The sequence below is a fragment of the Pleurodeles waltl genome, chromosome 5 (genome assembly GCF_031143425.1).
Source record: "Pleurodeles waltl isolate 20211129_DDA chromosome 5, aPleWal1.hap1.20221129, whole genome shotgun sequence".
Lineage (NCBI taxonomy): Eukaryota > Metazoa > Chordata > Amphibia > Caudata > Salamandridae > Pleurodeles > Pleurodeles waltl.
The window spans coordinates 79073242-79088844 of NC_090444.1; the positions used below are offsets into that span (position 1 = coordinate 79073242).

Sequence of the window (15603 nt, forward strand, 5' to 3'; positions counted from 1 at the left end):
GGAAACTTTTAATTGCAATTGATCTCCAACTCTAGAGAAGCATTGTGTAGTCTTTGCAATATTTATGCGTTTACAGTTTTCTTAATTTCCAGAAGCGGTGGAACTGGGAATTGTTTGCACAGAGCCAGCATCACAACTGAATTGCGAGATGACGAATGGAAAAAGATAGACTCTCCTTCTGTTTTTAAGTTTAATATCTCAGTAGTGCTGTCTCCTGGGACTGGAATATATTCTCTCCAAGCTGAGAAGAAAAACGGGGAAGATAATTAACGTACTGGTCTGGAGCTGCTAGTTTGCTAGACTTCACGTGCTACTGCATCTGTACTGTTGTGAACTGGATGTCATCCAACATGGAGGAAAGCCATGAGGGATTCACCAGTCAAGTAACTATGGCTACACACCTATGTACAAGGAAGGCAATGAATCCCAGTTATGGGAACTGGACAACGATAAAACCAAGGCGAGTCAGTAAGATTCCCATAAGGATACATGGAAACTCAAACGTAGTAAGCACAAAACCAGCAAAGAGGTGCAGAAGCCACCCTTACTCAGAACGGGGAAGCACAGTGTTCCAAGTCAACATGGCACCTCTCTGAAGACGAACAGTATCAAAGGATGAAACTGTTAATGAACTGTCGATTTCACTGGAGGAAATTTGTAGGACAGCTCAGACACATGAACAAGGTAAGAAAGAACATCTTTATCTGGTTGTTCAATTGACTTTTGTCCAAACAGGCACTATGAGCTTTCAAGCATTCCTGATAAGGTCTCATGCAATCTGACAATCAGTGTCAGGTAGCTGCACAGTGCCGTGAAGCTCAGAAGTGAGTACACTTGACTGAATTATGAACAAGATCATCCAATCTCTCTGCTAAAGACACCATTTTTGTGCACCTACTTCTAAGTACAGGGCGCCATAAATTAAAGGCAGAATCAATCTGTCTCGGATGCAGAGATCTATATCTCAGTGAATGTTTGTGATCTGTGGGTCTTTTGTCACTTAATGTTGAGACCTGGGGTTGCCTAGACAATTATTCAGGGTAGAGCACATGAAGGTTCCTCTGTGATAACATAAAACTACCATCACACATTCAGAGAATACATAGGGACTGATGTTCAGGGCGATTGGGAATAGTATGTATTGGTAAGGATTTTTATCAATGTGGAACCACATACATTTTTTTTTTTTTTGGGTGACTGGGATACCCAATTAGGGATCATATAAGTCAATTCCACACATCCCTTCTCTTTGATGCAAGAGGATAGATCTGGTGTACTACCAAAATAATGGTAACTGACATTTTCTTTCGATTAGTATGTTTAATCTTAAAATCTTGTATTGGTCAATATTGCTTGTTCGGGTCTTTCATCTTGACCAAGATCTAATAAGAATAGATGTTTGTGTAGCTCTACTGTTCAAGGACTCTCTGGATGAACATCCTGCATGGGCCAGTCTAGGAGGGAAGGCCTTGACACCCTCAAGTAGAATGTTAAGTTTAGAACTGCCAAATAGTATCCTGTGCCCAACTGGTACAATACCTTGCATCCAGTTGTCATTAAGTCTTTTATTCTCTTCTGGGACTTTGTGAGAGAGTTGCAAATGCATCTCTCCGGGAGGCTTATGGACTCCATAGGTAGAACAACTGAGTTACTGCTTCCCTGTTGGAGATGTTCCTTCGGAGGAGGAAGGTTGTTTGTCCATTCTTCCTCTGGTAGGCTTCTAATGATAGAAAAACTGCTTATGTTGTTGCGTCTTTCACTGATACTACTGTTGCATCTGCCAGAAGGTTTATGAAACTACTGATGTTGGATTGTAAGGATCGCTAGTCCTCTTCTCCAAATCGTGCAACCGTCTCAATCATCATTTTGTAGATCTAAGAGGAGCAAACATCCCACTTTGGGTGGATGGAATATCCTGTGCTTCATGTTAGTTCAGTGAAGTCGTTTTGGAGTGTCCTTACTAAGAAGTACTTTTCATGGGTGTTACTGAATTGTTCATTATTTCTAGGACATGCATCTCAGTGACATTTCTCCCTGGGGCACGCCATTGTGGGACCTTTGTACCAGGGACCTTTCTTTGTGCATTGCTTCTCAAGTTGCCCTATGGAATACTCTTTACTAGGCCCTTCTCCTCTATCCCTTTCTGCCTGTGCTTTTCTGATGCCAGTGTCTCCGCCTTCAATGGTCTAGGAGGGAGGATAAACTTACAGTGGCACTCATGCAGGATATTTTCAGGCGTGCCTGAAATAGTTCCAATTTATGTAGAGGGAAAGGATAGCCCTCCAATGCTGGTATGAGCACAATGTTCTAAACTGAGGGTTCCACATATTCTGGAGAGAATATCTTAACACCAAGAGGAGCCTCAGCAGACAAGAAGCCCCAAACTCCTGATGTTGGATGACATAGCTCTTGAGTGCCTTCAAGAAAACTAGCAGTGGTAGAAACTTTAAGGTTTATCTGCTTGACCCAGGGTAGTGTCAGATCTGGTAATCTACTTATCCAATTCCACTCCAGGTCAGAGGAGAAAGAATAATCTATGCTGATGCTCTTTTTTGAGCCATCTTTATTAGATTTCTTGGACATTAACAACACAGAACATAGACCAACATAAGTCAACTGAATAAACAGCAATGTAAGCAGTTATCTCACCGCTGTCCTTACAAGAATGTCATATAGACTCGACTGGATCAGGAGGGACAGGTTCTGTACAGTCTATAAACATACAATTCAACTAAAGAACAAGTCGCATGGCTACTATGGCTCTCTTAATGATAAGGTACTCTGCAGAAGTATTTCCCTGGCTCATGACAGGTTCTTCCAGTTTAGCTCTGATGTTATCCCCTCCTGCTGTGTTCCTCAGCCTTCTGAATGGCATTTCCTGACAGATTCTATTACAGTAGAATGAGAATCTAGAAGTCAGAAAAAGCATACACTTATTTACATTTCTAGAGTGCTATCCCACCACATAAAAGGTATCTATGAAATAGGGTCAGCATTAAGGTCAATGAATTATAGGGGATGACAGGAAAAAAACTCAACTAAAACTAGAAAAAAGGCACCTACCTAAGAAAAATAAACATGACACCCTAACATAATGAGCACAAACCCCTTCGATTTGTCGGACGCCTGGGAACCGTCCGATTCACCGGTGCTCGTGTGCGTCGGACGGCTCCTGGCAGTCTGCACACATGGCACTGGAAATCCCTCTGGTGCGGGCACCAGAGGGATTCCCTTCTCAAAGAAACAGCATTGGCATATGGGTAAAAGCTTCCCTATCTCCTGAGGCGGTTTCGTTTGTTTCAGTGAAATGACGGTCAGCGTGTGACACACTGACATCATTTCACAGAAACCGAAAGTGAAATGAGCTGATCAGCTCATTTCACTTTCACTGCTTCAGTACCTCAGTACTTAGGGGGCTATCTCAGCCCCCTAGCACAGAGGCAGACAGGAGAGTTATCATTGGAAAGGGGAGGCAGATGAGGGCAATAGCCCCCGATCTGCACCCCCTACACTCCCCAGGGGGGCAGAGAGCCGAAAAGACCTAGGGATTTTTTTTTTTACACATATGGGTAGGGACTGCCCAAAGTGGGCATGCCAATGCCCCCACCTGCCCCAACAAAACAAATATAGACAGTATTTCCGCCCGCCCTGGGGTGCAGATAACAGTTATAATAAATGATCTGCCCCCCTGTGGGAACAGGCATTGAAAGCCCACTAGACAGCAATTGTGTTTTTTTTGTTAAAGAAAAGTGTAGGGAAGGGGGCTGCCCAGAGCATGCACTGCAATGCCCCCTCGCCCAAAAAACAAATAGGTGTAGTATTTCTGCCCCCCTCGTGGGCAGATGAGTTATTACCCCCAATCTGCCCCCTCCTGTTGAAAAATGTTTTTCTGATTCAAGTCTGCCTGTTCCTCGAAGCTGATCATATTAACACTGCAAACCCTTCATTGATGCCATTTGCAGAGAGAAAAACAGATGCTTTATTCCACAGCACCATTTTTCCATTTTTCCCCGTCAAAAAACAAATTTAGCTGTATTTTGCCTAAATTCTCTGTCCCCTGAAGGGATATCCACAAACCCGGGCTATCTTTAGAATCCTCAGTATGTTGGAAAAAAAAGGACACAAATTTGGCATGGATACTTTGTCGACAAAACATTATGGGGGCCTAAGCATGAACTGCCCCAAATAGCTTAAAAAAAAAGAGCTCAGCACTAAGGCGGAAAAGGCCTAGCAGTGAATGGGTAAAAAAAATTTAAAAAAATAGTTTCCAATGAACAAAAATGCTACAAAGTCAGCAGAAATCCTGGGATCTTTACTGACAAAAAAGCCTACTGGGGTAACTCTGCTATGCGTGATGGGGCAGCACAGCTTTCAGAATTCTTAATGTGGTAGCAGGACTTCTCAATCATATTACATACTTTTTTCTTTCATAGTTCATTTCTGGACTGCTTTTTTTAGTCAAATAAAACGTAGCTTCTAACGGGCATGTTTTCTTTATAAAATGATTTTACAAAATATATATATTTAGAAAATGTTTCACAAGATACCGCACAAGTCCAGAAATATGTTAACACTGATTGAAATCAGAACGATTCACAAGATGAAGAATCCATCTCGCTTCTCACCCACACCATCCATTTTACAATTACTGGATCAACAGTCTAGCAATTTGATCACTGCACATTCCCTGACGCAACACAAAGTATGCTTTATAACTGCACGATCTGGTTATATTACTTTGAATGGGGTCTTCCATCCTTGCCCAGTATCAGCAGTCCCTCCTCACCCCCCAAAACTGTATTTCAGGCGCCATCTAGAAATACTTTAAACTTTTGAGTTTACCACTGCTTCCCCTTCCTTTCAATCTAGTATTGCTTTGAGCTATATGTCTATTGTCAAGTATTAGTTCTCATCCATCTGACTTTCCAAGTCCTATAGGACAATAACCCTCTGCCCGGTAAACTGGTTCACACACCGTCAATGTTTACTAAACAAATAATATAACTTTTTTTTTTTTCTTTTTTTTTTTTTTAACACCCAAAACAGCCAGATGCTGCCAATTTGTAATTCTGCTGCAATGCATTAAACTGTTAACCAAGACCAGGAATAGGCCATACTTGCTGATCTTAGGTGGTGTCTTGGGCACTTTCTTCTTCGAGCCAGCGTTTCCCTTCATGTTCCGGACATGCTTCAGCATCCATGCCCGCAGATTAGAGAGACAGTTATACTCAGACATGATGATCCGGGGCCAGGGGTTACACTCTGCCACATCCAGTGCTGCAATTGCTACAGCTCTTCCAACCTACACAGGGTAAACACATGATCATATGCATTAGGCACAAGAGACTAACAAAATATTATATTGCAATTTGTAATATTTAAGGAATTATTTTCTTGAAATTGCCATCAAAGTCACACTCCCAAAAAACAAATCTGCATGGCAATCTTACAAAATATAATGGGTCTCAAATAAAAAAAACATCACCTAATGTTGAGAACAGATTTACATAATTTCCAAGCACTTGGTGAGACACATCAAAAACAGTGCAGCTTTTTGAATATAAACAATACCAATTTATATTTTGAGACTCCTCTGAAGTACATCATACCTTTGTAAGTGGGGTTCTATGTAAATATTAACCATCTCAAAAGCATGACCCAAACTGGGAAGGAATGAAGCACCGTACAGGTGGTAGAGGAATAGTAAAGAACAATGTCAAATTGCACACACTCATCCGAGATGTGGGGGGGGCAAAACTAATACCGATAGACAGCCTTATTATGACCTGTGGAAATGTTACAGTAAGCTGAATTTGCAGGAGTCAGGGAAATAACGTTTCAGATCTTTAGAACATAAAATGGGAATAGTGGTCTCCTGTATAGGCCAACCTAAGAAGTTAAATCAATTTTTACCGTTTTAGCTTTGAGAACTGAAAAAGAGCATACAAAAACGAGTGACAAAGTATCATTCATTGAATATAAATATAAGAGCTAGGCAAGAAAAAAAAAATCAATCATAAAGCCTTTTATATATGGCAAATATTGCTTTGCGAGTCCTTGGAACAATGGAACAAAAACTAAAATGCAGTTTGTCGCACAAGCAATATACCACCATCAATTAATTGAGTGAAACAAAAATATGCAAAATTTATTTTCTCAATTCTTTTTATCGTTAAGTTAATACAGGCACATACACGATTTAAAACTAGAGCGCCATACAATTCAGCTGCACAGACCTGCAATTAAATGATATATTAGAACAAGCAAACCAGGACTGATACATATTGAAATGGGTAAAAGGTCTTAAAAGGTCTCAGTTGATAAAATCTCTTGAAACCGAGTTAGAGCAATATATAAACTGTTCACAATTACCAATAAAAATATAATCCTAACGAACAAGTTACTTACCTACGGTAACGCATTATCTGGTAAAGACTATCTAGCTGCAGATTCTTTACCTTTGAATTCCCTGGTGTCCGCTTCGATTCCGGGATATTTTTGCTGAGCAATACCCTGCAAGCGCCATCAGGTGACATTGTTCGGATCTGCGTGCATCATCCGGCTCTGCGTGACTTCGTCAGCGTCGTTGGAGCCATATTTGATGTCACAGTCGCCTATAATGTGACCACCCCAGCGCACGTACGTCAGTTGTTTTATCCACAAAACTGCCACGCTAGAAGCGCAGCGGCATGGATCGAACCAACAATTGTCTGTGCAAAACTAGGGCCCTGAAAAGGGATAAACCCCAGCCCTAATAGACATATCCGAAGAGCGGGAAGGCATGGGTGGGTGTAAGGAATTTGCAGCTAGATAGAGTCTCTACCAGATAATGCGTTACCGAAGGTAAGAAACGTGTTCATCTGATAGAGACTTCTAGCTGCAGATTCCTTACCTCTGAATAGACACCCAAGCCATAACCTCCTGGCGGTGGGCTGCAGATAGTTCTTACACTAAAAAGTCCTGTAGGACTGAACGGACAAAGTGCCCGTTTCTTCGTACCTGACTGTCCAGGCAGTAATGTTTTGCAAACATGCCTGTGTTGCCACCTGACAGATCACCAGGACTGGTATGTCCTGAGCTAGCGCAGTGGAAGCAGCTTTGCCCTTGCCAGAATGAGCCCTTAAGCCCTCAAGAGGCTTCTTCTTGACCACTGCGTAGAAGATATTGATGCAGAGAACAACCCAGTGCAAAATGCTTCGCTCCTGCACTGTCCGACCCTTCTTTGCTCCAACATACCCCACAAAAAGTTGGTCTTCCACCCAAAACTCTTTTGTGCGGTCAAGGTAGAATGAAAACGCTCTTTTGGGTCCAGTCGGTGGAGTCGCTCCTCTTCCTTAGACGGATGCAATGGAGCTAAGAAGGTGGGCAAGGTAATGTTCTGACCCAGGTGAAATGGGTGGCACGTGTTCTAAGAACCACCTTGTCTGGTGAACGTGGTGAGATACAGTGGCTTGGATGAAGAGCCTACATCTCACTCACCCTCCTGACAGATGCTATCGCCCCCAAGAAGGCTGGTATGATGGTGAGCAGCCAGAGGGGACAGTTGTGCGAAGGCTCGAAAGGAGCACATATCAGAAATGTGAAGACCAGATTTAAGTCCCACTGGGGCATAACAAAGGGCGTAGGGGGAAACATATGTACAAGCCGTTTGAGCAATCTATGTACAATGGGGGATTTAAACAGAGAAGGCTGATCAGGCAGCCGAAGAAATGCCGATAAGGCAGAAAGATAGCCCTTGAGAGTCCCCAAGGCAGAACCCTGCTGGGCAAGGGAAAGAATGAAGAGAAGAATATCAGAAATAGAAGCAGAAAGAGGATCTATAGACCTTTCTGCACAATAATATACAACGCGTTTCCAATGGCAAGCGTATACCGTTTTAGTGGAGGGACGCCTGGCTGCCAAAATGACTTTACAGACTTCAGGAGGAAGGTCAAAAGCTATCAACTGCCACCGCTCAATCTTCACACATGAAGGGAAGAGTGGACAGGTTCAGGTAGAGAACCTTCCCTGCTGCTGCGACAGAAGACCTTCTGAAGGGGCAGCCTGATTGGAGGATTGACACTCATTTTGAGCTGCTCAGGATACCAGGCTCTTCGTGCCCAATCCAGAGCCACTAAGATGTCTTGGGCCTGGTTGTTCTTGATCTTCTTGAGAACTCTGGTAGAAGTGGTAAGGATGGAAAAGCGTATAGGAGGCCTGAATTCCACTTGCGACGAAAAGCTTTGTCAAGCGATTGACACCTTGGAAACTCCAACGTACAATACTGCAGACATTGCGGGTTCTCTGCGGAGGCGGACAGATCAAACCAAGGCTATCCCCACTGCTGAAAGACCCCTTGCAGCACCTCTGGATGGAGATACGATTCGTGATCCGCTAGGCATCGATGGCTGAGTTCGTCCACGCTGGCGTTCAGAGAACCTTCCAGGTGTTGAACCACCAGGGTAAGGCCCTGCTGATCTAGCCATGTCCAGAGACACAGAGCTTATTGACAAAGGGTCCACAATCTCACACTGTCCTGCTTGTTGCAATATCACATTTCTGTGGTGTTGTCCATGAACACCTGCACTATCTTCCCTTTCACAATAGAAAGAAATGCTTTCAATGCTATTCGGATCGCCCGGAGCCCCAGCAAGTTGATCTGGAGTCCGGATTCTGGCGGAGATCAGAGACCTCTATTCTGCACCTCTCCCAGATGGCCGCCCCATCCCAGAAGTGACGCATCCGTCACTACTCTAAGATCTGGTTGAGGAAGGGAGAGGAGTCTGCCTCTGACCCAATCGCAGTTCATTTACCACCACTGCAGGTCTTTTGCAGTTCCCTCCGAGATCTGAGCAGTGTCGGCAAGATTTTCCTGATGCTGTGCCCACTGGAACTTCAGGTCCCACTGCAGAGCCCTAATATGCCATCTGCCATGTTTGACTAACAGGATGCAGGAAGCCATGAGTCCCAACAGCCTCCGAGTCTGTCTCACCGAAATCCAGGATAGAGGCCGAAACATCAGTATCATAACCTGAATATCCTGGAGTTGTTGCTTGGGAGGATAAACCCGAAACTGCACTGTATCCAGAACAGCTCAGATAAAAAGGAGTTTCTGAGAGGGAGTCAGGTGTGACTTCAGCACGTTTATAGTGAACCCCAGCGAATGCAGGAGGTCCGCCGTAGTCTGAAGGTGGGTGACAAGAGCCTCGGGCGTAGAAGCCTTCAACAGCCAGTCGTCAAGGTAGGGTGAAGACTGGAATCCCTAACCTGCGCAGATGAGCTGCCACCAACGCCATCACCTTGGTGAACACCCGAGGGGCAGTGGTAAGACCGAAGGGGAGCAGAGTAAACTGAAAATGCCTGTGGCCCACCTTGAACCGCAAGTAACACCTGTGGGCGGGAAGGATGAGGATGTGAAAATACGCATCCTGCAAGTCCAACGCTACCATCCAGTCTCCATGGTCTAGGGCAGACAAGACCTGAGCAAGAGTGAGCATCTTGAATTTCTCCTTTCTGAGGAAGAGATTGACATCCCTTAAAAATCTAAAATAGGGCAAAGACCTTTGTTTTTCTTTGGAATCACAAAGTAGCAGGAATAACAACCACTGCCTACTTCTGACATCAGGACCCTTTCTATGGCTCCCTTGGCCAAGAGAGCCGTAACTCCCTCACGGAGCAAGATTAAATGATCTTCTATCAGCCATTCTTTTAAAGGAGGGATAGAGGGAGGGAAAGACTGGAAGGGGAGAGAATAGCCCTTCTGTATGATCTGCAAGACCCATTTCTCCGATGTTATGGACCACCAGTGAGAGAGATCAAATTGAATCCTCCCTCCAACTGGACAAGCATGGTCTTGCAGAACCATACTAGGAGGGCTTGGGCGTTGAGGAAGAGGGGGCTGGGTGGTGGCCGACCTCAGACTAGACCCTCTGGGCCTGAGGGTACAACCTCGTCCTCACACTGGATGCTGTAAAGCTGGAGGACAGGGGCTGACCTGTGGTTGGCGTGGTACCCCGACCATCCCGAAGATTCGAAAGGGGCAATAGGCAGACTGCTGGCGAACGGGTGCCGAGAGGACAAAAGTCCTTGAACCGTTCGAGCGCTGAGTCTGCCTTCTCTCCAAAAAGGCAAGAGCCATCAAAGGGCATGTCCAACAGATTTGCCTGGACATCCCCTGAAAAGCCAGTAGTACGAAGCCAGGCATGGCGACGAAGGACCACTGACGAGGAAATCGCCCTTCCCAGTGAGTCGGTCGTGTCTAAGCCACACTTCGCTGAATCTCTCCCATCCTTGACAGCTTGGGTGAGTGTCCCCCATACTCCCTCCGGGACTTGGGGCAGCATATGTGTCACCTTATCCCATAAAGTATGGGAAAAACAGCCCAATAGGCATGACATGTTTACAGACCTCAATGCCAGGCTGGAGGAAGAAAACATCTTTTTCCCAAGTTGGTCCAACCTCTTGGATTCCCAACCCAGGGAGTGAAAGAGAAGGCACCTCGTAAAGTGGAGGCTTGGACCACCAAGCTCTCTGAGGTGGGGTGTTGGGTGAGGAAACTAGGGTCTGTAGTAGCTATTAGATGGCAGTGGCCAATTGATCTATTTACAGGAGCCCCTGTGCTGGGTCTGGACCATGCCCCTGCAGGACATCAGTTAGGACTTCATTAAAGGGTAACATCGGCTCTGACGTAGCAATCCCCGGCTGATGCAGCTCTGTCAGGATGTTAGTCCTGACTGGCACCGTAGCAACTCCAGGTCCAAGACCTCAGACCCTTTACGCACCATCATGGGCTATGATGCTCCCTCCTCCACATCGACAGAAGGAGGTGAGAGCATGCCAGTATCTGGAGAAGTATCCAGTCGACTGGCTTCCCCTAGTTCCTTATACCAGTCCTGCTCCTCTAATTCATAATCCAAAGGGTCCTCAGACCTCTCCCATTACTCACCTGTGCCTGGTTGATCGAAATAAGCAAGCACTGATCTGGGGGCTAGTCGGCACCGTCGAAGTCGGAATTGGCATCATTGGACGCTGTTCTGGCTCCAGATCATTTGGAATGAGGATGGGGATCCCACCAACAGTAGGCACCAGGGGTAGGGGGAGCGGTGACGTCGGGCCCTGTGCCAGAGGAGGCTGACTGTGTGGAACAGGCACCGGTCCGAATCCAATATCGGATCCTGGGTCCCCAACAGCACCAAAGCCGCCAGCATCGAACCCAATGGGGCCCCTGCTCTCCCCCGCAGAGTCAGAGGAACCACCCGCGGGGCAGCCCACTCAAAAATGAGGCACATGGCTTTGTAGAAGTCTTTAATTTGAGCGAGAGTCGCTCTGTCTCCCGGAAAAGGGGGGAAAGACGTGAAGTCGGCCCTGGCAACGGGCTCTGGGGAACCGTGCTCAGAACGTCGACATTCCCGAGACGCCGCATTGGCCTACGGATGTAGCAAAGTCGAAGTCCGCTTGGACTTCTTCTTCTTCTTGTGCCTCTTCCCCGAATGCCCCAAGGACCACGAGTGAGAAGAAGAGGGCTTGGGGCTCCTGAAGCAGTCACGCGTCCTCCTCCTGGAGCGGGACTGTGACCTCCGAGGAGTCGTGCCGACCAAAGTCGACTGCCGGGCCACCATGAGCTTTATAGACCGCTCTCTCAAAGCCTTCGGGCCTTAGCCCAGCAGTCGGAGCATGACTGAGTCGTGGTCCCTGTCGAGGCACCAGAGCCATACCTGGTGGGGGTCCATCACCGACATGGTGTGATGACAGGCACCACAGGCTTGAACCGGGTCTTCCTGGATGACATCTTCCTCGCACAGACTAAAATATTCTTCCACAAAAGGACGAAAAAAGGCTTGCCAAAAAAAAACAAAGAGTAGCCCGATTCTGGACCTGTGCTTAACCAGCGCGGAAGGAAAAGAACTAACGTACACGTGCCGGAGTGGTGCCTTCATAGGCGACTGATGTCACAGACAGCTTCAACGACGCTGACGAAGCCACGTGGAACCGGACGAAATACAGATCAGAACGACATCACCAGACAGCGTGTGCATGGTATTGCTCAGCAAAACAATTCCGGATTAGAATCGGACGCTAGGGAATTCAAAGGTACGGAATCTGCAGCTAGAAGTCTCGATCAGATATTCTCCTTAGTATAAATCAAATAGCTGCTAATAATCGCTTCATTATTCCAAACTGTTGTAAGGGAAAATTCCAGTATTAACCTTTCAGAATACCCTAAAAATCTTTTTAGTATAGATCTTTACTCCTTCAGATGTTTTGCCACAGATGATTTAAAACTGAATCTGAGGGATCAATCATATTCTATGCTGCTACGTTATTGCTTAATAAGAGTAGATATGGAAGACTGCCTTACATGAAATATTCATCTATCAGCAACTGCTTTATTTCAGAGCAACTTATCACAGGCCTTCTGTAAGTAAACAAGGCAGGCACACAAGAGAACAGGCAAACAACATAACTTCCAATGCAAATTAGCATAAAAGCATATAGGAGAGGTAATGCAGAATGACCACAATAAATATAGTTGAAATTTTTTCAGAGCTTTGCAAACAGCTGTAACTTATGTTTTCATGCTTTCCTGACCAGTATTTAAAGTAACACCAAGATCTACATAATTATAGTTCACTTCAATCGTTGGGATAAACGTTATCCAGACACAGCTACATCTATAATTACCAAACGTATTTATTTTAGTTTCCTTCAAGTTTATCATTAAGCAGTTGTCCCCGTTATAAACTGACAAGCGATCCATCTGGCACTGCAGGTGGAGTCTAGTCTAATGAGACCAGATCATTGGCATACATTAATAGGAAGCTGGCTCTTTATATATAGTATACCAAAATGAGGTATACTGTGCACAAAGCCTGGGGGTTGCCTTATGAGTGGACAGGGGTTTGCTCTAGCAGTCCCTAGGTGGCCTTTTTGGGGGGTAGTGTGGTCGAGCAGCCTTAAGGTTATCAGAAAGGAGTGCTAGACATTTACCATAGGCACACAGTCAATAAATGAAAGACAAGACTAAATAAGGAGATACACACCAATTTATAAAAAATATCAGGTATCTATCCATCTATCTATATAGGCACCAGAATCAATATGATCAGGTAAGTACGTTTTGTAATAGAAATTATCAAATGCTTGAAAAGTCAAACCAGTGCAATTTTCTGAAGCTGCAATGTTATCCTATGGAAGAAAAACAAGTATGACAAACAGGTATTCAACAGTAACTTACACAATCATTCTTCCAGACTTACGGTGACTATGGGGCAGGGTCCTAGGCCAAACCAACAGGTCACCTCAGGTGGCACTGGGGCAGAAGGGTGCAGTTTACTGTTGGGTGCCCGTGGAAGTCAATGGGGATCAGTCCGACCAGCAAGGCACTGAAGGCAGAGATGGGGTCAAGTCTGGGTAAATCAACGAGGGGGTTCAATTCTTGCAATGCTCTGGGTCGTAGGGACAACAGTGGTCCTCTTCTCCTAGGTCTGTGATGTCTGGGTGCAGGGTTACAAGGGACGAGCAGGTTTCCATCACTGGTGACGGTCGTGGTAGAGGGAGGCCTGCAGAAAGAGGCTGCAGGTGTGGACTATGGGTCCAGTCTGGTCAAACCAACAAGTGGGTTCAGGTCTTACCAGGCATAGGGATGTAGGGACACCAGTGGTCCTCTTCTCCTTGATCTGATGCGGCCAGGTGCAGAGGCGAAGTAGATTGTTGTGTTTCCGTCACCTGAGGCATTGCGGAAGAGGGAATCCTACACAAAAAGGCTTCATGCGTCAATGTGAAGGTTGCAGTGGGGAGACTATCTCTGGTGGGACTGGGGACCACGCTGGCACTCTTAGCCCACTTCAGCTCAGACTAGGGGCACAGGGCAGTGGTGCTGTCCGGCTCCAGGGTTTGGCAGTCCGGAGTACTCTTCAGTATTTCTTGAGGGCCTGCACGATGTAGGGAAGCAACTCTGCTACTCCACAGGAGTTCCTTGTGCTGGGGTGAAGGCTGGTAGTCTTCCCAGACTTTTGGAAGTTTCAGCACCTGCAGGACGATGCGTCTTCCTCGCAGTTGTCGAAGTTACCGGGCTAGCTGGCAGGGTTGGCGCTGAGTTAGTCACTTGTCGTCAGTTCTTGCTTTTTGTTTCTCTGGAGTCTTTCTTTTGTGTTCAGGTCAGAAGGATCTGATTTCTTGGTACCTGCAGCTCCCCTAAATACTAAATTCAGGGGCATTTAAGGGAGTGTAGGGTAGTTGTGAATTACCTACTTACCCCTGGGGTCACTATGCCCCCTACACAACTTTTTTTGGGAAGTGGGCATAACCTTATCATCACCAAGATGGTAGACTTTCAAAATTTGTGTCCACATCAGGCAGCCTACCTGGGAGGGTGGAACTGACCTTAGAGTGGGGTACACCTTCCAGGCTACTAATTTCCCTGCCTGTCCAGGTGCCAAATGTGCCCTGGGGCAGGGGGGCAGTATATCCCTTCTGAGGGAAGCGAGATCTGCCTACCAATGGAGGTGGGCTTTTCTGAAGTACCCGGCCTTGGAATGCAGATCTGCAGATCATCCTGTTAGGAGGGGTGTGCTAACACCATAGCAGGCTTTGTTCCTGGCTGCCCGAGAGCAAAGAATCTCACCCTTGGGGGTCAGAAAATTGTCTGTTGGTGGCAGGCTGGTTAAAACTAGTCAGCCAGCACACGGGTAGATGGTATGTTTTCAGGAAGCACCTCTAAGGTGCCCTCTGGGTGCATGTATTGATGAATCCATCACTGGCATAAGTGAGGAATTAACAATACAAGATGTTCGATACCTATTTTCAGTGAAGCCATCATGTAGCTGGGGAACTCGTACTGACCAATGTCCAGCACATGTACTTAAAATGGCTTCCCTGTTCACTCACTGTGCCTAGGAATCGACAAAGGCATAGCAGAAGCATATCTGCTCTTGCAGCTATGTCTCACATGTAATATAATGCACCCTGCCTTAGGGCTGTAAAGCCTGTTGCAGGGGTGACTTACATACATTGCACGCAGTGTTAGGGGACATGGCACACAGGCTGTGTCACGTTTTCACATTAGCTTCACCAGAACACGCAGCCTGCAATGGCGGTCTGCATGTGCTAGGTGAGCTGTCCCTGAAGGTAGCACAATACATGCGGCAGCCCTTGGGGTCCTGCTTTGGTACCCATGCCCTATGTAGCAGGGGTACCATTTACTAGGGCCTTATAGTGAGCAAATGTACTGCCAACTGGGGAACAATAGTACAGTTTTAGGGATAGAAATGTGGCACTGGGGTCCCGGATGGCAGTTCTCTCCATGGTGAGTCACTCTGTCCTCCTTTGTAATTATGCCTGCTGGTTCAAGTTCAAATATTTCCCTGAGAATTTCACCAGACGTTTTCTCAAATTCTCAATAAGATCCCTAAAAGGAAACTGAAAGGACTGCCATTCCGGTCTGAAATCTAGACCTGATCAATATGGCGTCTCCTCTACAGTTCACTCTTTACTCTGAAAACAGTAATATCTCAATTCACAGTCTATGACGCTGTTTTGAACACACTTGACAGAGGTAAAATTTTTCCATCTCACCTGGGCTTCTTTGTAGTACTGCACAGAGAGAACTACCTTTATTTTGCTGAG

General features: G+C 46.0%; 1 protein-coding gene across 10 annotated transcripts in view; it reads right to left on the reverse strand.

Annotated features, from left to right (window-relative positions):
- Positions 1 to 15603, reverse strand: part of AGBL5 (AGBL carboxypeptidase 5) — a 358598-nt gene that overhangs the window by 139512 nt on the left and 203483 nt on the right. For all 10 annotated transcript variants that reach the window (XR_011203584.1, XR_011203583.1, XM_069233618.1 and 7 more), the window contains one exon: positions 5118 to 5302. Coding sequence is in view for 8 of the 10 variants with exons in the window: in XM_069233618.1 (XP_069089719.1) it covers positions 5118 to 5302 (185 nt within the window). In the remaining 2 variants the exon portion in view is untranslated. The remainder of the gene's footprint in view (positions 1 to 5117; positions 5303 to 15603) is intronic.